Source organism: Rhinolophus sinicus, chromosome 14, assembly GCF_057876585.1.
Source record: "Rhinolophus sinicus isolate RSI-liver-muscle chromosome 14, RSI-T2T, whole genome shotgun sequence".
Classification (NCBI taxonomy): Eukaryota; Metazoa; Chordata; class Mammalia; order Chiroptera; family Rhinolophidae; genus Rhinolophus; species Rhinolophus sinicus.
Window position 1 is genome coordinate 64,859,209 of NC_142514.1, and position 21,749 is coordinate 64,880,957.

The 21,749-nt window shown below is 38.7% G+C and overlaps 1 protein-coding gene and 1 long non-coding RNA gene across 2 annotated transcripts in view; one reads left to right on the plus strand and one right to left on the minus strand.

Annotated features, from left to right (window-relative positions):
* CLCA4 (chloride channel accessory 4) overlaps positions 1-6,735 on the plus strand; it is a 29,369-nt gene extending 22,634 nt beyond the window's left edge. Inside the window, exons 10-14 of the mRNA XM_088789938.1 lie at positions 1,128-1,343; positions 1,954-2,221; positions 4,122-4,292; positions 5,228-5,458; positions 6,015-6,735. Of these exons, the coding sequence (XP_088646064.1) occupies positions 1,128-1,343; positions 1,954-2,221; positions 4,122-4,292; positions 5,228-5,458; positions 6,015-6,433 (1,305 nt within the window). The 3' untranslated portion in view covers positions 6,434-6,735. The remainder of the gene's footprint in view (positions 1-1,127; positions 1,344-1,953; positions 2,222-4,121; positions 4,293-5,227; positions 5,459-6,014) is intronic.
* The window catches only part of LOC141572127 (uncharacterized), a 197,738-nt gene that overhangs the window by 122,822 nt on the left and 53,167 nt on the right, over positions 1-21,749 (minus strand). The gene's annotated exons all lie outside the window — the stretch shown is intronic.

A 21,749-nucleotide genomic window follows, 5' to 3' on the forward strand; every position in this document is an offset into this window, starting at 1 on the left:
AGAAAGGAGGTTTTGCTCCCCTCACTTAAAATGGCAGACAGAATGCAGAGGAAAAATTGCGTCCCATTCTTCACTCAGTTATTTTCCCCTCCTAGTACTACATGGCCAAAGCCTCCTAATTGTCTTACACTTTCCTGATGTGGAGTCTAAAAAAGTCACTCACATTCACATTTAACTTGATAATAACATTTTGTCCACTCAAAGACATGCCCACTTAGCATATAACTAAAATTTTTGTCATGGCAATGATGTCTCAATGATAGAATTCACTCCCTTCTCTCAGCACTGATATGAAGATATTTTTGGCTTAGGACTAAGTTGAGTAGAAGAGAGATTTCCCATCCTTTCCTCAAATGACACATCTGTAGAAAGCACCTTCCTGGTCAGTGGATAAAGTTGGCTCTCCTTGACTAAGAGACATCCACAAAAACATCAAAAACTTTCTTTGAAGCACTTCCTAGAGAAAGGTCCTAACTTTCACTTGTCTTCTCAGGATTCCAACCTTCATAAACGTCATTTTGTTCACTTTACACTCTTGTTGGACATGCTTATTGTCCAGTGCTACTCACTCAATCATGTATGAAAAATTATTTGAAGATTTCACATCAGAAAATATCCATCAGTGCTTGTCTCATTATTTGCTAGTCCTGATTTTCTCTCTTGAGGCCTCACCTTACTGTGTCTCTGCTCAAATACCCTAGCCACCAGCAATAGGTATTTTCTTTTAGATCTTTGTGAAGATGGGTAAACTGAGGGACACACACACACCCTACAGTTATTTCTTCTTTGAGGTTGTAGTACCCTTTAATGCTAAAGCCTCAGGTGGGTGTTCACCAAAACAACTGGGGAAAAAATAAGAGGGCCATGTCTCCAACTATAAAACACATTCACCTGCTCTGGTGCTTTTATTATACTCTGTCCTTTCCTCAGACCCTGTATCTCCACACTTTCTGACTAACTGTCACATCCCAATTAGCTTTCAGAGAGATCATAAACCTAAGGTAGTATGCCCTATATAAGCTTGTTCTCAGGCCAGAAATTAAGAACCATGTTAAAAAAGAAAAAAAGAATTAAGAATAAAATTACACTTTCCTCCCATTATTAATTTTAAAAATATATTTAAACAGCTTGAAAGTAAGGGATTAATCCTCACCAATAATCCCTGGCTGAACGGCACTGTAATCATTGACAGCACCGTGGGAAAGGACACATTCTTTCTCGTCACATGGAGCACAAACCTTCCCATCATTTGTCTCTGGGATCCTAGTGGAACACTAATGGGAAATTTCACAGTGGACTCAGTTTCCAAAATGGCCTATCTTAGTATTCCAGGAACTGCAAAGGTAAGCAATCAGCTTTTTTATTTCCTCTCAAATTTGTTTCATAGCTGAAAATACATTGTTTAACCTCATAAATGTGAGTGCCAAGACTTGCATCATCTTCAAAATTAAGATAAAATACAATGTACTTTCTATGCCTGTATGGTCTTGAAAATTATGGTGGCAGGAAAAAGGATAAAAGGACTTGTGCATTGGAGGAAGGAAGAAAAGGGAAAAAATTAGGTAGGCTCAGAATGATTTAAGGAGGCAGAATGTAGGGACACTCTTTGCCACTTGATGTGTTGCTAGTCATTCCTTATTAGCATTAACAGATCTTATTCTAGAATCTGTGAACTCCAAGGTCAAAGAATAAGGCCAAGACCAAGGCAAACTTTCCAGAACTTGTTTTTCCCAGCTGAGAGTGCACAAAATGTGGACACCATACATGGCAATAGCCAGGATACCCTGTCCAAACTGCCTTTACGCTCATCCTTTTACCTTCAAAAAAACTCAAAAATCTCAAAACCCTATTTATTCTGTAACACATTTATAAGATTTGTTTTAGAGTTACGTAATGGAAACACAGAAAATAGCTTGGTCTTGGATACTTACTATATTTCCATTGCATTTTTAGGTGGGTGCTTGGACTTACAGTCTTCAAGCCCAAAGAAACCCAGAAACATTAACTATAACAGTTAATTCTCGGGCAGCAAATTCTTCTGTACCTCCAATCACAGTGAATGCTAAAATGAATAAAGATACAAACAGCTTCCCCAGCCCAATGATTGTTTATGCAGAAATTCTACAAGGGTATACACCCATTGTTGGAGCCAACGTGACTGCATTCATTGAATCAAGCAGTGGAAAAACAGAAGTTCTGGAACTTTTGGATAATGGTGCAGGTAATTCACCGTTTTTAATGAATAAGCCTATAGTTTCATGACTTGGAATGTGTTATGGGTCCCTGTGGCAGTGTGGGACAGTGAAATACATCAGAAGCATTGATGCCGAGTATGGCTGAATAGCAAGATCAGCAGGAAATTCTAACCAGGTGAAACCTTCAAAGGGATTAGCAAGTGTCTTACACATGGCAGCACTAAACAAATGTTATTTACTGTTATTATTGTTTGCCATCTGGACAAGCAATGTCTATCACCAGATAGGAAGGTCTCTTTCAGAAGACTGAGGACAGCAACAAGAATTCTGAACAAGTGTTTCTTAGGGGCACATCATCAAGAAAATCTGGACAGAGACAGTGAAACACAGCAGCCATATGGGGTTAAATAGTAGAAATTGGGCCCCCCGAGAGGGAAACAGGGACAGGCAAGAGTAATTCCCAACAGCTGGAATGAAGTGCAAAGGTATTCCTGGGAACAAAGGCAGGCAGAACTGTGGCAAGAGAGGAGGGGACATCACCAGGGCATCAGATACCAGGTCAGACTGGCAGGAAACAGGCACTGTGTTGAACATGCTGTCTCCCTGGTCTGTACGGGTGACTGGTACTTAAAGAGCTTTTTCCCAGACTCTGGATTATTCTGGGAACTAAACCTTCTTTTGAGAGCTCAGTGAGCAAGGAAAAAACCAGTTTGATAGACATCTGAATTATCACAGATTTCTATCAGTATCTTTTGCAATGTAATGAATTCAGTCAATTTATAATCCTCTCATCAACAAGCGTTGGCCCTGTGAAAAATTTAGAAGGTAAAATTATTCTTTGGTGTACCTCAATGCCTTCACCTGATGTGAAAATATTTTTCTCAACTATCTCCTCACTCTTCCTTTCCTCCCAACCCTTTCCATGCTACATTAAAATTTACCTGCATCTTGTCATTTCTCAAGGTTTTACCAGGTAGCTACTTAGCTAATTTGGAATGCCTATACCTGAGACTGCAATGGTGATTATCAATGACTTGGAGCAGGGGTCCTTATGCTTTAGCACGCAAAAGAATCACCCAGAGGGCTTGTATAACACGGAATGCTGGGCCCTTCTCTAGGTCTAAGAAATTTGCATTCTTAATACAATCGAGAGACGTGCAGATGCTGCTGGTCCAAGGACCTTATTTTAAGAACCTCTGTCTTAGAATATTAACTGTCCTGAGAAATATGTTTGCAATTTAACAAATTACTGCAGTATCTGTGATATCAAGAAATATACTTATGATACAGTATTCCTGAACTCCCCCAATTGTTCATTCTAATAATAGACAGGTCTTTCCACTATCAGATTAGGGAGTGAATGGATCACAGAGCAAGAGGTAAGGATGAAATATAAAGGGGTGGATGAAGATACATCAAGATAAGTAAGTGACTATAGTGAGAATTAAATCCTATGCAAAGATACTTTTTCTTTAGTGGGTATTCTTTTGATTTGAAGAGAGAGATGACACAATTATGTGTTTAGATAAACTAAGAGCTTCACCCAAACCATTTGGCTGAGAAATGGTAAGAGGAGTACTATAATAATCTGCATATAAATTGATAAGGTGAAGGGATTTATTATACACACAGGTATAAATGTCTGTAATATCATATATGTTATAAAATAATATATAATACACATATTATATATAATATGTATTATACATGTTACATATAATATTTATGTATATATATCACGGAAACCAATTTAACAAGATACTGGTTGATAGAACATAATGGAACTATTCCCCAAAGGGTCAATCACAAAATAGGGAGCCCAGTCCAAGGGATATGCCTATAAAGGCCACATGTTTGGCGTAGAAAATGCATACATTTATATTTTTCTTTATAATGATAATTTATTCCTTTAATTTCTATACCAAGGTGCTGATATTTTCAAGGATGATGGGGTCTACTCCAGATATTTTACAGCATATTCAGAAAATGGAAGATACAGCTTAAAAGTACGGGCCCACGGAGGAGCAAACGCTGTCACACGAAACTTGAGGCATCCACCGAATAGAGCTGCATATATACCAGGCTGGGTAGTGGATGGTGAGTAATTCGTGATATCTGAAACTCAATGCTGACTGAAATAATCATGAATTGATATGATTAAAGCTTCAAACATTTAGAACTCAAAGTACAGCTTTTCCCATTTCTATAGTGAAGTTCTCAGTCATACTGGAGTTTGCCCCCAAAGATCCTAAGCTTTGGTGCAGTGTCTGGCATCTAATAAGCATTCAATAAATGTCAGCCATTATTACATTAGTTTGGAGCACTTTACCTATAGCAACAATAATATGGAAGATTTTCAGCTCAAGATGAAGGAAACAGGCTAATATGTCATGTACCTAAGTATAAGCCAGTGACAGATTTTATCCTTTAGAATCCATATACTATAAAAGATACATAAATTTATTTTGAATATTTTTATTAAGTTAAAAGAAAAAGTGTATTGAACAAGGTGATGATAAGGATTAAGAATGCATTCCTTGTTAACTTTCCTTTGTCTTGTCTCTTAGGACTGTCAGGGGTTTTCGGTTGACAATTGGAATATAAACTGAAGTATTATTCCATAGCACTTGCAGCAGGGAGGATGGGAAGAATCTGGCACAAGTGGCTGGAAGGGAACCAGTAGCAATTTCCCGGTTTATTCCCAGCTTAAAGATAATTTGGGAAATAAATTCCTTTAAAGACAAAAAGCATATATAGAATTATAAAACATTATTCCCTTTCAGGGTAGCCTTAATTCCAAAGCAATTTATTATCCAATTATATCCTACAACATCCTGGTCGGGATGCTAAAGAAAAAACTGCTCCCACCAATTGGATGCTTATGACTTTGTCACCAAACTTAGTAAAATGTGACTGTGTATACATAATAACAACAACAAAGACAAGTGAGATGGGAATTTCAATTGAAAATACCGTTGTGCTCATTATAAGTACTGTTGTGCTCATTATAAACAAGGAAATTTTTAATGCAGGGAAAATTGAAGCGAATCTACCAAGACCTGAAATTGATGAGGATACTCAGACAAACTTGGAGAGTTTCACCAGAACAGCAACTGGAGGTGCATTTGTGGTTTCGAACATTTCACTTCCCTTGCCTGACCTGTACCCACCAAGTCAAATCACAGACCTCGAGGCCACACGTGATGAGGATATGATCAGTCTAACATGGACAGCACCGGGAGATGACTTTGATGTTGGAACAGGTAAGGATGAAATGTCATGGGGTGTTAATTAAGTGAAGGATGCTCATGCAAAAAAGAAAGGGCATAAGGGTGGATGAGAGGAGAATAATTTTTAATTGATAACTCATTCATTTTATAGTCTGATATTTTTGAATCAATCAAATATGATACATTTTAACTGGTCCCACTTTCAAACAAAGAAGGTAGTATTTGGCAGTTTAAAAACAAAAATTCAGGCACGGCCAGTTAGCTCAGTTGGTTAGAGAATGCTGCTCTTAACAACAAGGTTGCTGGTTCCATCCCCACATGGGCCACTGTGAGCTGCGCCCTCCACAACTAGATTGAAACAACTACTTGACTTGGAGCTGATGGGTCCTGGAAAAACACACTTAAGATAAATAAAAGTTTTAAAAAAATAAAAATAAATAAAAATTCAGTTTACATTGAAAAATTAGTAAGGCTTTGGATGTGAGTATAAGCTGGGCATAACTAAACAACATTTTTGAGGAGAATGAATAAACAGGAACATAATGTGGTATACTCTAGTTTCTAAACTACTTGTAACTTTTTTTCTTAGTAAAACAGTATATCATCAGAACAAGTGGAAGTATCCTGGATCTAAGAGACAATTTTGAGGATGCACAGCAAATAAACACCACTGATCTCTCACCAAAGGAGGCCAGCTCCAAGGAAAGCTTTGTGTTTAAATCAGGAAGTATCCCAGAAGAAAATGCAACCCACATATTCATTGCCATTCAAAGTGTGGATAAAAGCAATTTGACATCAAAAGTATCCAACATTGCACAAGTAGCTTTGTTTATTCCTCAAGCAGATACTGATGAAAGTGATGAAAATGATCATAATTCTGGAGTTAGCATTTCTTCTTTGGTGTTGATAGTGGTTGGGTCTGTGGTACTTGTTACTATTATTTTAAGTACCACAATTTGTTTCTTAAAAAAGAAAAGAAATTCAAGCAGACCTGCAACAGGGTTTTAAAAAACATCAACAACAAAAAGGAAGACTATTTCTGAATTTTTAAAATCATTCTGTGTGATCATGAACTCAGAAAATTTTATGAGTTCTAGAAGGGTTACTTTAAGTATAAACCTCCAGGGGTATTTGAAAAATTGTAAGTTAATATTAAAGCTTTGTAATTTTATTTACTCATTATTTTGTTTACCAGAAAAACTGATGAGAAAGATCTTTTATTATATTGATACCAGATTGTATATGATTTGATACAAAAGTTGTCTAGAATGATACTTCAAATTTTATCAAAAAGTTAAAATTATCTAGTTGAGTAGCCAAATATAAGTGTAAGAAAATAAAGCATGCTTGAGAAAAAACAAATTTGGTCTTAGAAGTTTTAAGTATACCAGTTGATGTTATTGGACCCAAAGTCTCCAATTACATACTACTATCATGCGTAAGGTCATGTTTACTGCAATTCATTGAAATGGGAGATAAAAAGTCAGTTACCACCTGTCAAACCATAGACTCCCTTATTTCAATTCAAAACAATCATATATATTTCAGATAAAGAAAACAAATTTTAAAAACATAGTATTTTAATTATCACTCAGAGTCGTAGCCTAAGAGTTACAACCATAGTAATGAGATCACTTGAAGAGAGAATGTAGGTTGGGAAGAGCGGGTTCACATGGTAGGCCATGGCCAGGCATACCAGAGACAGTCACGATGCACACAAAAGGGAACACAGAGCATGTAACTATGGGCCTACCATAGTGCCAACAGAATTTCCGTTCATGGAGTAGGTGGACTTCTAAGTCCAAGTTTACAAGCACAGTGTTACCTTGTTCCTCCAACTGTTGGTTGTCTCACTTCGCACAGTTTTACCACCATAGTTCAGTTCCCTGAGGAACTGGAGAGGCACGAAGATCATTATCCATCATTTGCATCCTTATCTATTATATAGCCTTGGAAGGAAGTATTTGCTGGTTTGGAAATAAACCAAAATGAAAGCCATATAAACGCAGTCACTTTTAACGATCTTTAAACACACCAGATTTTTTGACCCAACATAGTTAATTGGGTATGATTGCAGGGTTGACACAAAGGGCCTTGTGGTTTAAATTAGAAGTAGTAAAGAAGCCAGGAAAGAGGAAATAAGGGAGAAACCCCTAGTTACTGGGAAAGTTTGAGTTACTCTCATAGCATTCATTGGAAAATGAGCTGTGCGGTGGAGCATGTGGGTACTGTGCTGTTGAAGCAGAAAGTCTATAACACTTTAGTTCCACTAGTAGGCTGGCCCCTTCTCAGCTAATGGTAATAGCTATGGATGTACAGGTGAACATGAAGAAAATGTAGGGAAGGGGTAAGCATAGGACACCTGGCCTTTTACTGAGAAGGGAATAAAAGCCTGAAATTCTGTGTTGTCAACAGGAATAACACACAAGAGCCAGACTTCCGCTGTGTCCTTCCCGCCCACCCACTCCTCAGCTCTAGAGGCAAAACCTACCAGCCTGGGTATTACCCTCCCAGATGCTTTAGGGCAACAGCTATGCTCAGCTGGGTCTCAGTACTAGGCTCTCCCCTCACAGATTAGGCCTTAGTTTAGATATATTTCCAGGACTGAGTCCAGTAGCTAATTGTGAATTAGTAAGAGTCAGAAAAACAAGTGAATGATTACCACTGTTGCAGTCAGAACAAGCTACAAAATTTATGAGACCCAGTGTAAAATGAAAATGAGGAGTCCTGTTCAAAAGTCAATAATTTCAAGATGGCAATGGCCAAGTATTAAACCTAGAAACGGACCTTCTAAGGACGGGACTCTGTGCAAATGCATAGGTCTCATGCCCACTAAGCCAGCCCTGGCTATAGTCCAGGATAAACTGCAGTGTGGGCTTTCCATTACAGCCATATAGCTCTGATAGTTGGTCTGATAGATGATCATCTATCATATAGGTCTGATAGATGATCTAGTTACAAGAAAGTACCAGGTTTGGAAATGGAATCTTGGGGCTATTATCTGTGGCAGGGAATCTAGCTATAGAAAACAAACCCAAGCTATCCCAGTAAAGGAAGAGAGGCAGCCCTATTCAGGAAGGACAGCCCCTTATCAAGCCCAGGGATTCAAGTAACTGCAAGATTCCTGAATGGAAAAAAGCCCACATTAGCACCATCCAACTGGCTGCTGTCCCTGAAGGTGGGGAGTTGGCAGTGTCACAGCCAAACCCCTGCCCCGGGGTCTGTTTAAGCTGTGTACCGAGAGGTGGTATACACTCACAATCCCAGCTGCTCAGCCAAGACCAAGAAAACTACCTTCCTATGCTCCTTCTCATGTTACTTGTCATGGCTGTTGTTGCAGGCCAGAGTGAGTTACTGGAGGGGATGTAAATGCTGAGACTCAAATCACAGTGCCTGATATACACACACTATGATATCAGTATAAAATGGGACTAGGAACAGTACAGCTCAAAGTAACAGTGAAATGAACCAGGCCTATCCGCAGACAAAGCAAGAAAGTATGTAACCAGTGTCCACAATGATTTCTAAAGATCCACATCTCCTATTATAATAATAATAATAATAATTATTATTATTATTATTATTATTACAACTACTACTACTACTACCACACAACATGGCTTTGTGTAGTCACCTTCCACTCTGAATCTGGGCTGGCCCAATGACTTGCTTGAATTAATAGAATGTAGCAGAAAGCTTCCGTTTTGTGTTCTTGGGGACCCTGAGCTTCGCTGTACAAAACTCAGCTATGAGGATAGAGACCACTGGAGAGGTTCTGAGACTATATGGAGAAGAGAGGCCAAACTACCTCTACCTCCCAGTCAAGCCTCAAGATGATCCCATTTGCAGTCACCAGATGCTAAGCATGACCAACATAGGAAACTCCCATTTAAGCCCAGTCAACCAACAGATTCATCGAGAAAATAAAATGGTTGCTGTTTAAAGCCAATAAGTTTTCAAATAGTTTGACCCACAGCACTAGATTATTAAGCCTCTAGATGATTCCATTCATTGTCACCAAACTTGAAATAAAAACAGTAAGGAGCTGCCTACCATAGTCCAATCAACCCACAGAATTATGGAAATAATAAAATGGTTGCTTCAAGCCAACAAGTTTTGGGATAGTTTTGTCCATAGTAACAGATAACCAAAACAACCAATAAAAATAGTAGTCACTTTCACCATGGAAACAGAACTGCTATGAATATTAGAGAGTAGGGAATTTACTATAGGAGTTAAGCTGGGAAGTAAAGAACTGAAGAAAAAATTGGAGGATCAGAAAATATTTACTAAGAAGCCTCCCTAAATCACTGGCGTTGGTGTTTTGGGTTGGATGTTGGAAGCTAAGCAAGACCACGAACTGGAGTGGGATCGTGAAGTGGACTGCTGTAGGCGCCTGTGGAAGGCTGTTACCTCCGCGTAGCTACCATTTCTGTGGGTTTTTTTCCGAGCGTCTTGTGGTGAGTCTGGAATAGTTACAGGTCAGCAAGGCCAGCATTCAGGAGGGAGAGCTGAGCACAGAGGAGGGACGAGTGAGCATGCCAGTCCATATGCATCTGCTTCTTACTGCCCCCTATCGCCTCACCTTCAGACAGTTGTGGAGGCCGTTTTGCTCCTGCCTGCCAAATTTCAAGCAAATGTCTTTTTTGATCAACTCTAACCAAAGTCATACAGTTTCTGGGACATTATTCCAGTTTTTCCAAATTGCCTCAGCAAAGCCACCACAACCACGGAGATACGCAATAATGATTTATTGTGGAATAACAAGGAATTTCCTTATGTGGTAGTAAGGAGACCCCATCCCTAACCCAAAAATAAAAAACGCAGCAAGCTGGAAGCTATGAACTTCTGTTACCTGGAGACGGACTCCCTCCACGTTAGCTACATTGACTAAGAAACCTCTGGCCCACCCTCATCAGGAACTATGGAGGCACACGTCTCTATGCCCACTTAGTACTTAAATCTGCATCTTGTAAGCCTTTTATACGGCTTGTTTGCTGGTTCAGTAATGAACCCAAGTAAAAACAATTTAAGCTGAATGTAAGTTGTCATTCTCACCAATCTTCCAAATGATACACATATTGAATAAAGGAGGAGGAGCTACCAAAATAAGTAAATAAACAAAAATGCTTAGAAGGAGACTCTGAAGAGAAATGAGAAAACTCAAGAGTGTGAGGTCAAGGGAGGAAAAGGAAAGAATGATTCAAAAAGGAAGGAGCAGTCAACCATTTTGATTAATGCTTTAATGTGGCCATTGAATTTAACAACACAGAGCTATTACTGACCTTAATAAGAGCAATTTTGCTAAAGAATGGGATGTGAGTAAATAGAAAACATGTATACATACAATTCTTTCAAGAATCTTCACTGCAAAGTACAACATAAGGAAAGAGTAGAAACTGGAAGAAGTACTCCTATTTTCCTAAAATCGAGTATGCAAGCCCACAGCTTAGAACTGTATCTCAGATTCTAAGCTTAGAACATTGCCAGACACATCTCCTTAAAGTAAATGAGAGTTATTGAATCAGCCAAACGTATGCTACCACCACGCACCAATTTCACTACCCTAACCACCTCCCCATGTAAGAAGAGGATTAGTTGAGGGAAAGAAGGCCTTTGGGGGCAGTGCAGTGTTCTGAAAGGACACCTCTGCTCCCCAAGTAAAGCGTAAATCTCAGGAAGCCACATAAGTCATGAGATGGTAACCCTCTTGCACCAACATTTCCAAACCACTGGATGAGCAGAGTTTTTGCTGCTGCTGAGATTGAAGAGATGGGCAGAAGAAAGAAGGTGGGAAGAAAGATTTACCAGTGAGACTACTTTTGTGTATTAAAGATATCATACATGTTTGATACAATAAGTGCAGTTTCTAATTGATTGAGTGGAATTGTAGAAGGTGGCTGGGCATAAATCCATGTAGGTTCTCCCATGTCAAGAGACTATGCAGAGACAACAGTCTTAGAGGACCACCTAAAACCCCAATAGAAAACCAGCTTTTGGGCACCTCCGCTCTGAGAGAGGTCTGAAACCACACCACAACAGAACACGTTCATAAGGAGACACTGACCTCCGATTTTCTTCATCGCCAACCCCAAGCAGAAACCCCTAGGAAAAGAAAAGGCAATTATTTGAGACTGAGGCTATACACTCCCTCCCCCACTATTTAAGCCACTGGAGATACAGGTCTGGCCTGAGTAAGAGGAAGAGAAAGAAAAGAGCTTCAGTTCAAGTAAGAAAAACAAGTTTCAAATAAACAGGACTTGGGTCTTAACCATGAAACAATTCGAATACACAAAAGTGACAATAGTAAAGGAAATGGTTGGGATATTATTGAGAAAAAATATTACCCAGTAAGATAGGGGAACTCAACAGAACACAGCTCATTATAGCTACTGGAAAACATTGTTTTCTCATGCTTATATCACAATAAGTTTAGAATGCTTCATAAGCTGGTCTCACAGCAATCGCAATCAACATCACTGCACAAATGTATGGTGACAAACCCACTGATAGATAGATCCACTCCTTAGGCACCAAAGTCCTACTTGTCTTTCTACTGCCTTCCCTCTTATAGAGAACACTTGTGTTCCCCTCCCCACATCCATTTGTCATGCAGGGTGTTATGCAGGGTCTGTAGTCCTGCTCCCCGCAAAAGAACACAGGATATGGTGAGGCCAGAAAGGAACACCCATGGAGCCATAGATAGGGGAGGCAAACCACTATAGCCTCGCTGGTGGCTGGGTTGGAGACACAGGAAACAGGAGCCACATGATCTGCAACCTGCTGTCCACTTGTCTCTGCCAAACAACCTCACTTGTTAACTGCAATCCACCTCTCTGCAATCCACAATCCACACTCCGCCACTTGCTAGCTCAGCCACCATCCGCTGCTAGCATAGCCACGGCAGTTATATTAGTGGGCAATGGCTCACTGGTTACAGCTGATGGCCATCCAATAACAGTTGATGGCCATTTACTACCCGAGCCAGCACCTTTCCACGTGAGGCCGAGAGCCTGGAACCTGCACTCCTGGCTCTGTCCCCACATGATTATTCTTCCTTCTTCAAGCAAAGGTCCAGTCAGTCTCCACGCTGAGCTTCTTGGCAAGTCCATGGCTTCATCTCCAGCCCCTCCTACCACTATTCTGTACTTCTGGTGCCCAGCATGGATCTTCACTTCGATTGGCTTCATGCCCCTCTATTTCTATCTTATGTTCCCATAAATCATAAATCTTATTTAGGACCATCACATATACTACTCTAAAGGGATCCAATTAAATCATATCATATTAATGGCACCCTTGGAGTTCCACAAAGTGCAGTCTCTGTGTCCTTATGTGGCAGCCCTACCCACCACATAGAACGGACATATGAAAAACTATGTTGTCCTGCAGGTTCTCAGCTCCCCTCCCCATACAAGAATGAAAGATACGGTGAGGCCAAAAAGGAACACCCATGGAGCCATGGATAGGGGGTTCATACCACTATATTCTCGCTGGCGGCTGGGTTGGAGACACAGGAAGCAGGAGCCACATGATCAGCAATCTCCCGTCCGCTTCTCTGCCAACCAACCAACCAACAAACTCCCTAGCATAGCTATGGCTGTTATATCAGTGGCCAGTGGCTAACTGGATATAGCTGATGGCCACCTACTACCCGAGCCAGCACCTTTCCATGTGAGGCCGAGAGCCTGGAAACTGCTCTCTGGGACTCTGTCCCTACAGTATTCTTTGGAAATGGTTCTAGATTGTTTCATGAAAGTTGCCCTAAAGTCTTAGCAGCCTATTATACACCTATTCAAGTAATATTTGTTGCAAATTAACCATCTGATTTAGGATCCCAATGCCCTGTTTTCTTTAATAATCTATATGATCATCAGAATGTTAGTTCCTTGTATGTTTGACCCCAGGAGGAATGCAAGTAATGTGCTATGCATTGTATGTTCTGTTACCTGTTGTCACAAGGTTTTCAGAAACTAAGGAGTGGCTTTTACACGAAATTGTTTTAGAGGTGTATGGGGAAAACTGAAAAGAGTTTGGCACTCTGAAAATAGGGCCGTCACTTACTCTATAATTTGAAGCTCTGGCTGGACTTGGAAGTAGCAACTAACAAAATCTTGTGCCTTTCTCCAAATGTGTATTTGGAGAATGTACAATTCTCCATGTACAATTTTATCAAATATATTTGGACCCTTGATTAAAATTCCTTCCTAAAAGCAAAACAGGGCTGTCCATATTCCAGAGTCGAATGTCAAAGGGTAATGCCAGCTGAGGAAAGCCTGTTACTGAGTACCCATTCCCTCTCCATCCTCTGCTCCATCCTCATGAACATCACACACACACACACACACACACACACACACACACACACACACACTTTTTTTTTTAACCAAACCTGCAAATCTAGATTTAGAAATATGGTTTCAAGAGCTGTTTGGATGTCAGTTTGTCAATTTAGGTGGGGAAGCAGTTTGTCAATTTAGGTGGGGAAGAAAACATTGAATTCATTCTTTTCACTCACACTCCCTTCTGAATTTCCTATCTCAGTGAAAGAAAAATATCTCATCACTAAGTCATTCAAAACAAAGTCCAGGAGGCCATTTTCCCCACCTTTTATATCCAATCAGTAAGTAAGCCCTGTGGGGACAGAGTTCCAGAGAGCAATTTCCAGGCTCTTGACCTCACGTGGAAAGGTGCTGGCTCAGTTATTAGATGGCCATCAGCTGTAACCAGTTAGCCATTAGCCACTAATATAACTGCCGTGGCTGCGTTGATTGGTTGGTTGGTTGGTTGGTTGGTTGGTTGGTTGGTTGGTTGGCAGGCAGAAAAGTGGACGGTGGATTGCAGATCGTGTGGATCCTACTTCCTGTGTCTCCAACCCAGCCACCAGAGAGTCTATAGTGTATGACTCCACTACCTATGGCTCCGTGGGTGTTCCTTTTTGGCCTCACCATGTCCTGTGTTCTTATGTGGGGAGCGGGAGCTGAGACCCTGCATGACACCCTGCATGACAGCCTCTGCGGGACATCTCCTCAGCCTTTATGTTCTTCCACATCCTCTTCAGTGGCAGTCCCTCAGTTCAACCTTCATCACCATCTCCTGGATAAAGGTGGTCCCTGCCCAGTCTCTCTGTCATCAGCCTACCCTCCACAACTGGTCTTTCACATTGCCCCCAAAGTAATGGGAAGAAAACCACTCAAAAACTCCCAAACTGCTTTAGAGATAAAATCTAAATGCCTCCGAGTGCCACAAAGGCAGATACTTTGCCTGTTTTATCTAATACTGTTTACGAGGCAGCCAGCACATTAGTTATCCAAATATTTGTCAAATGAATGAGCACTGCACTGCTATCCTTCGGCTCTTGCCTCCACTCTGCCATCTCTTACAGCACGATGCCCACGGGTCCCACAACTTCAATCAATCTCACAAAGACTTTCAGATTCCCCCGGAGTCTACACGGCTGTATATCCCATATACCTGTTTTATACATGGGCTTTTGTCAGGAACAACATACTGCCCTCATCTTCCCTCACTTCTCACTCCACCATCTTCAGTCTCCCTTGTCTGCCTTCTGACCACAAGCCCCTCTTTTAAAATTCCACTACTACTGCCTCTCCTGGTTGTCTCCCCCACTCTCAGGCAGACGTCCGCTCCTTCTTTTGTGTCCCACTGTCTACTCTTCATACAGTATTCTAACTACCAAATGTACTTACTTGTTTATATATCTGACATAAACCCTCTCTATCCCCCCTCAACCATATGGTGAGCTCTTTAGAGAACAAGACTGTACTGCAGAGAGGAAATAAAAAAGGAGAGATGGAAGGATGAAGTGTTGACTGTTCTAACACACATATAAATACAGAAAAATTTCCATTCCCTCTTCTTACCTTCTACATCCAGCCAGTTGCCAAGTCCTATCAATTCTGAATATCTCAAAAAGCCCTCCACTTGTGTCTACCCTTAGTTCATGCCCCCGCATCTCTCACCTGGCTACCTACATGACCCTTAACCACTGTGAACCATTGTGCAGGCTGTGCCCTACCCATAGGTACCTAACCATGTCAGGGGTAAGGAGAATAGGGGCAAAACACAGTCCAAACTCTCCCAAGACAAAGATTGAAGGGGCACCATTGGGTCATTTGTCTGCCCACAGATGGTACACTTTTCAAATTCACACAAGACATGTGCCAGCAATGCAGCCCTGCTTCCAATCAGCAGCCAGTCTTCCTAAATTACAAATCTGATCCTGTTACTCTCTTCTAATGACTCTCCTTTGTACTAAGTGTGAAGTTCAAGCCCCATGATATGATTTATGTTTTCCATGTTCCACCTCCACCTTACCACACCCATCTCAGGTCTCACATTGTAGATACTGGGCTTTATCCACCCTCACACACTGTAGCAAGGATTTCTCATTACCAGCCTGTGAGTCTTTCTAGGAAAGACTCCTGCCACCACCTCTCCACTTCCACATCTTACAGTAACATGGTTGAGTCATGCTTATCCTTCAGTTCTCAGAATAGATGTAACTCCCCTAGGAGGCATTCCCTGACTCTTCCACGTCCCCTCTCACAGGGTTAAATTCCTCTCACATCACTTCATTCTCACCCCTGGGCTAACACTTAACACTCTGTGTTTTAATTGGCAATTTACTTATACTTATCTCCTCCCTCCAGATGGCGATGAGCTTCATGAGGGCAGGAGACAATCTCTTATTATCATTAGATCTCCAATGCCTGCCACATTGTTCAATAAATATTTTTTCATTGAAAACATGGCATTTGTTAAATGAAAACAGAGCTGACAAAAAGACCACAAATAAAAACCAGTAACAACTTACTCTGGGTTTCAAGCCATGGGAAGATATTATGCCTTTAGACAGGAATGCTGAGTCACCCCACCAGATGAGGAAAAAGTATCTTGAATTATATTCTCATTGTTATTGCAAGAATAAACTTTGGTTTAACATTTCCTCTTAGTTAAGCTCCCAACTAGCCTTCACCCTCTTTTAGGCTCATTCAAATTGTATGTGACTTTACTTCTGCCTAGTATATTTCTTGAATCCCAATTCTTTCTATGATCCTGTTTACACCTGGCCCGGACTTTACTTTTGTCCTTCAAATCAGTTTCAAAATAACAGGGCCACACTCACTCAAAAGCAGCTAAAAACTTATTTCACGCTTGAGAAATGAAGCTCTTCCTGTATCAGCTGACCACTCTTCCTGTACTCCTGCATAAACAGCAATACTAATCCACCCAGCTGCCTACATTCAAAGCCAGAGTCACCTTTTCTTTGAAATTTCTGTTTCCTCTTCGTGGCTTTTCGTGGCTGACTCTTTGTGAGATCTTTGTTTAAATACCTCTGCAGCTAGTTCATCTTGTCAAGCCAGCCTTAAACAGCAACTGAGTAACCATCATATCTTTCTTTGCAAAATTCTCTTACAGATTTTAACACTACCTGATATATTTTAATTGTTAATAGAATGTTAGAGGTTTATTGTTTACCTTCCCCACTGGAATTATAAATTCCGGGAGGGCAGTGACCTGTTGGTTTTGCTCACTTTAAGAACTGGACCTGGCACATAGTAAATTCTCAAAAATTAATTGTTGAATGAATGAAGAGATAAGGGAAGAATGGAATAGTTATTTTATGTATGTTCTCTCATATGAAAACATAGAATCAGGCCAAGCAGGGTTACAATCTGTATGTGATATAAAATCTTGTTTATATCTTTTCCTACTGCCCTCTAAAGTTTAACACATGCAAAGCTTGGTTTGAAATTTGCTAGATGAATTTTCACAAACACACCCACATAATCAGGACGAATATCAAGAAAAGAACATTACCAGCATCCCAGCTCCCTTTCTGCTCTTTTTCACTCATTATATCCCTGAAAGGTATACATTATCTTGATTTCTAACAGCATAGATTGTTTTTACCTGTTCATGTACTCTATACAAGTTTGTGACTGACTTCTTTTTAGTCAAATGTGTATTTGAGATTCATCCATATTGTTGTGTATAGTTGTATGTTGTTGATTCCATTGCAATATTACATGAGCTGTATAAATTCAACATTCTATTATTAACATATTAAAATATGAATGAATACATGTTTATTTTTAATGATCATATATGAATGTAAAATACTTAAACAAGGAAATCTAGAATCTTTCCAATTTTTCACTGTTTTAAAATAATGTTCTCTATGATGAATATTTTTAGAACAAAATTTTCATTTATATCTTTAGTTTGTTAGGAAGAATTTCTAGAAGTGACTTTTCAGAGACAAACATAACTTTTTCAATTTTTTAAATTCACATTGGTAATTTATTCACAAGAAAGTATTAGCAATTCCTTTTATTATCAACTGTATATGACAGTATTTGCATCCCTAAACTAACCTTTTAAATCTTGTCAACCTGACAAAAATTTGTCTTTAACTCATTATTTCAAGAGGAATATCTTTTGCTTATTGATTAGTTGAGCAAAAGTTAATCCTTGATTTAGTCAGTTTACCTATAATTGATTCTATTTTGTTAAGTTGTATTTGCCTAGAAAATTTTCCATTTCACTGAGATTCTTTTAATAGGTGTATAGTGGAAACTCACATTTTTAATTTGCATTCTCCTAATGACTAATTCATTTACATGTTAAAGTGGGTTAGCAACATTTTAAAATTCTGCTCTAAATCTGGCATTAACTCTTGAGATTGGTTTAAACCTTGCATATATAATTGAAAAGGTTATAAGTGTTTGCATATAACTGAAATCCATTCTGTAATCAAATTTTGCCTTTTGAATTGTCATACAGAAATTAGAAAATTAAATGTGGATTAGAGAGCCATCTGGTTATAAATGTGTCACCTTCATTGCGCTTTTTGACTCAGCTCATCCAAAGGACCATACAAGCATTTTGTGGCCACGGATTCCAAAACTGAGCTCCACTGAAAAGACCTTCTAATAGAGGACTTTAAATTTACTAGCATAGGACCCAACAAATAGTAGATATTCAAAAATACAAGTTTTCCTTCCCAGTTTTCTTAACTGTAAAATTATGATAATACATCTCTCTCAGAGTTGCCATGGAGAATAAAGGAGAAGTACCTATTGTAACATATAAGCACCTATCAAAATATTTGACACATAGTCAGAGCTCAATCATCTTTCCATTCTCTCCTGATTTTTTATCATTTCATTTTCATACCTACAATATTCTAAGCATCCACTATGTGCACTGGATCCTGAGGAATGAGGGTAAACAAAACAAATGTGATCCCTGCCCTCACAGATTTATAATCTTATGTTGAGGAGAAGACAGATTAATCAATTAGCTCTAATCAAACGCTAAAAGGAGGTAAAAAAGAAAGACTTCACTATTAGTTCAGCTTTGGACTCTACCAACGCTGTCCTATGCACTTGGAATACAAAGGTTATATATGCTTCCTTTAATTTATTTTGAAAAATTAATTAGGGAAGCCCACCTACAACATATTCACAGGTATCTCAACAAGGTCCTGACCACCCCTCAGTCCCATCTGTCATTTGGGTTCTATTGTTTCTGTGTAGATTTTATCCTTCTTGGCTCAGAAAGAGATGAATGTTTGTCAATGACTATTTTGTTGTTAACAAAACTGTTGACTATGTCTATGAGTTTTTACTTGTTTCTCTTGTTCATTTGTTGCTTTCAGTTTTATATTGCACATGAATGAAATCACATGGTTCTTGACTTTTTCTCCCTGATTTCACTTAGCATAATAATCTCAAGATACATCCATGTTGTCACAAATGGCAGTATTTCATCTTTTCTTATGGCAGAATAGTACTCCATTGTATATATATACCACATCTTCTTTATCCACTCATCTATCGAAATACACTTTGATTGTTTCCATGTCTTGGTCACTATGAATAATGCTGCAATGAACATAGGGGTACATATATCTTTACTGATAAATGATTTCAAATTTGGGGGGTAGATACCCAGAAGAGGGATGAAAGCCTCTTCAATAAATGGTGCTGGGAGAATTGGAAAGCCACACGCAAAATAATAAAACTAGACTGCTACTTGTCACCATACACAAAAATTAACTCAAAATGGATCAAAGATCTAAATATAAGATCTGAAACAATAAATTGCATAGAAGAAAGCACAGGTACTAAACTCACGGACCTTGATCATAGAGGAGATTTTATGAATTTGACCTCAAAGCCAAGGGAAATAAAAGCAAAAATAAATGAATGGGACTATAACATTCAAATTATTGTTACTTTTTACTGTGACCAAAGTTCATTCCATTTCTTCTTAAGGAAATATGAATTTTTTATTGTCAAGGAAGAGAGAAAAATTTAAAACTCAGTTTAGGACACGTCAGGTTTGAGATACTTATCAGCCATCCCAGTAAAGATGTCAACAAGATATTGGGGTACATCAATCTGGAATTTCCAGTACACACACATCAAGTTTGAGAGTCACCCATCTATAAATGGTATTTATACCTACAAGATTAAATGAGATCATCTTAGGGAGAGAAGGTAGATAGCTAGAGCCCTGGGTAATCAGGCCGAGTAGGAGGAGACAACAAAGGTGTTTGGGAAGGATTGGCCAGGAAATGTGAAAAAAAAAAAAAATCCTAAATATTATTTATAGAAAATATTCAAGTACTTAAATGGGGTAACATTGGAACTTTACTTAAAAAATCCTAAGTAAGTATGTGTGTTTTAATGGTGTGAGGACCTTGCAAGTCTCAGTGAGGATTTTGGACTTTATCACAAAGTAACTGGAAATAACACGACAGAACTTGTTTTCAAAAGCTCACTATTGCAGGTGATACAATATTAAAAGTGTCTGCGGGATCACTGTGTCCAGAAAAGGGAAAGATCAACTGATTAAGTAGGCTTCCCAGAGAAGAAGCATTCGAGTTGAACTTTGAAGAATGGGAGAGATTCTACCAGGCAGCAGAGGGCATTCCAGAAAGAGGGAACAACAAGGGCAAAAGCAGCAGCATATAAAAAGAGCTGGGCATGCTGGGGAACAGGAAGCAACCATGAAGGTAGCAGAAAGTGAAGAGAAGACAATGGAAGATCAGGCTAAGAGGCAGATCCCTAATATTTATGTATACACGGTATAAGATGGAATAAATACCATATGTTTAAATATTTAAAAGTTATAAATCATGCCAACAAACTATTATATATAATTTGTTAACCTCTCTACATATCTTCATATACAAAATAGGTGAATGAGAGGCAGTATAGTGTAGGCAAATATAGTAAATTTTCTTTCATACAGGCCTTTATTTACACTTAACAGTCTAAGTATTACTGCATCTTTATGGGAACAAGTTTATGGGAAGTTTTGCAAGTCATCCAGTTCTAAATGCAAAGTTCATTAACCTTATGATGAAGAAAGTTACACAAATCTTGCCAGATAGCAATAATTAACAGTCAACTGCTGGGTTCTAGGGTTAGTTTTTTTTTTTTTGTTTTTTTTTTGGGGGGGGTTGTTTTTGTTTTTGTTTTTTCTAATGAGTCCAGTAATCACTACATATCTGACATGAGTAATCAGATATGGATATAAGACTTCAAAGTTTGTCAAACTCTTTATTATATGTGAAAATTAAAAACTGCTCTTGAGTGAGAGTAGCTCTTCTAGAGTCTTATAAGTCTTATACAGACCTTAAATACAGGTCTCCTGGCTGCCTATAGCACACTCTTTAAAATATTTTCAAGTTGCCACTTTACTAAATTTTTCTCTCCAAAATAAGTTTAATCATAATGCACTATGAAATATTTAATTCTTAAATTTTTCTTATACCATAATTGTCTTCCTTAGCCATTATGCAATAATATTTTAGTGTATGTGTCTATCTCTGTATGTGTTTATACATTTCAAACTACCAAAGGAGTTAATTTCAGAGAAGTAACAAATATTGATTCCTGATAACTATGAAATGAAGAAGTGATTTAATACATATCCCTCTCTTCTTTCCATTTTTTTAAACTGCTCCTCACATGTCATCTGTAAGTGTAATTAACAAATATAACAACAAAAAATTGTTTCCTGGCTGTCAAGGAATGAATGATTAAAATGAAAGCTAAGTATGGCTTCTCCGAAACATTTTACTGCTTATTAATAGTTTCTTGAGTATTTTATTAAAAAGACACTACTAAAATCAAGCATTTATTAATTGATATTTAAATTTTAAATTATACTGGCTTTACTTTTAAAGTAAATTTTAGATATAAATTCTTTTAAATATCCACTGACCTAGAAAACATATCACAAATCAAGTAAATTGATACTCTGTTAAATAAATATCAATTGG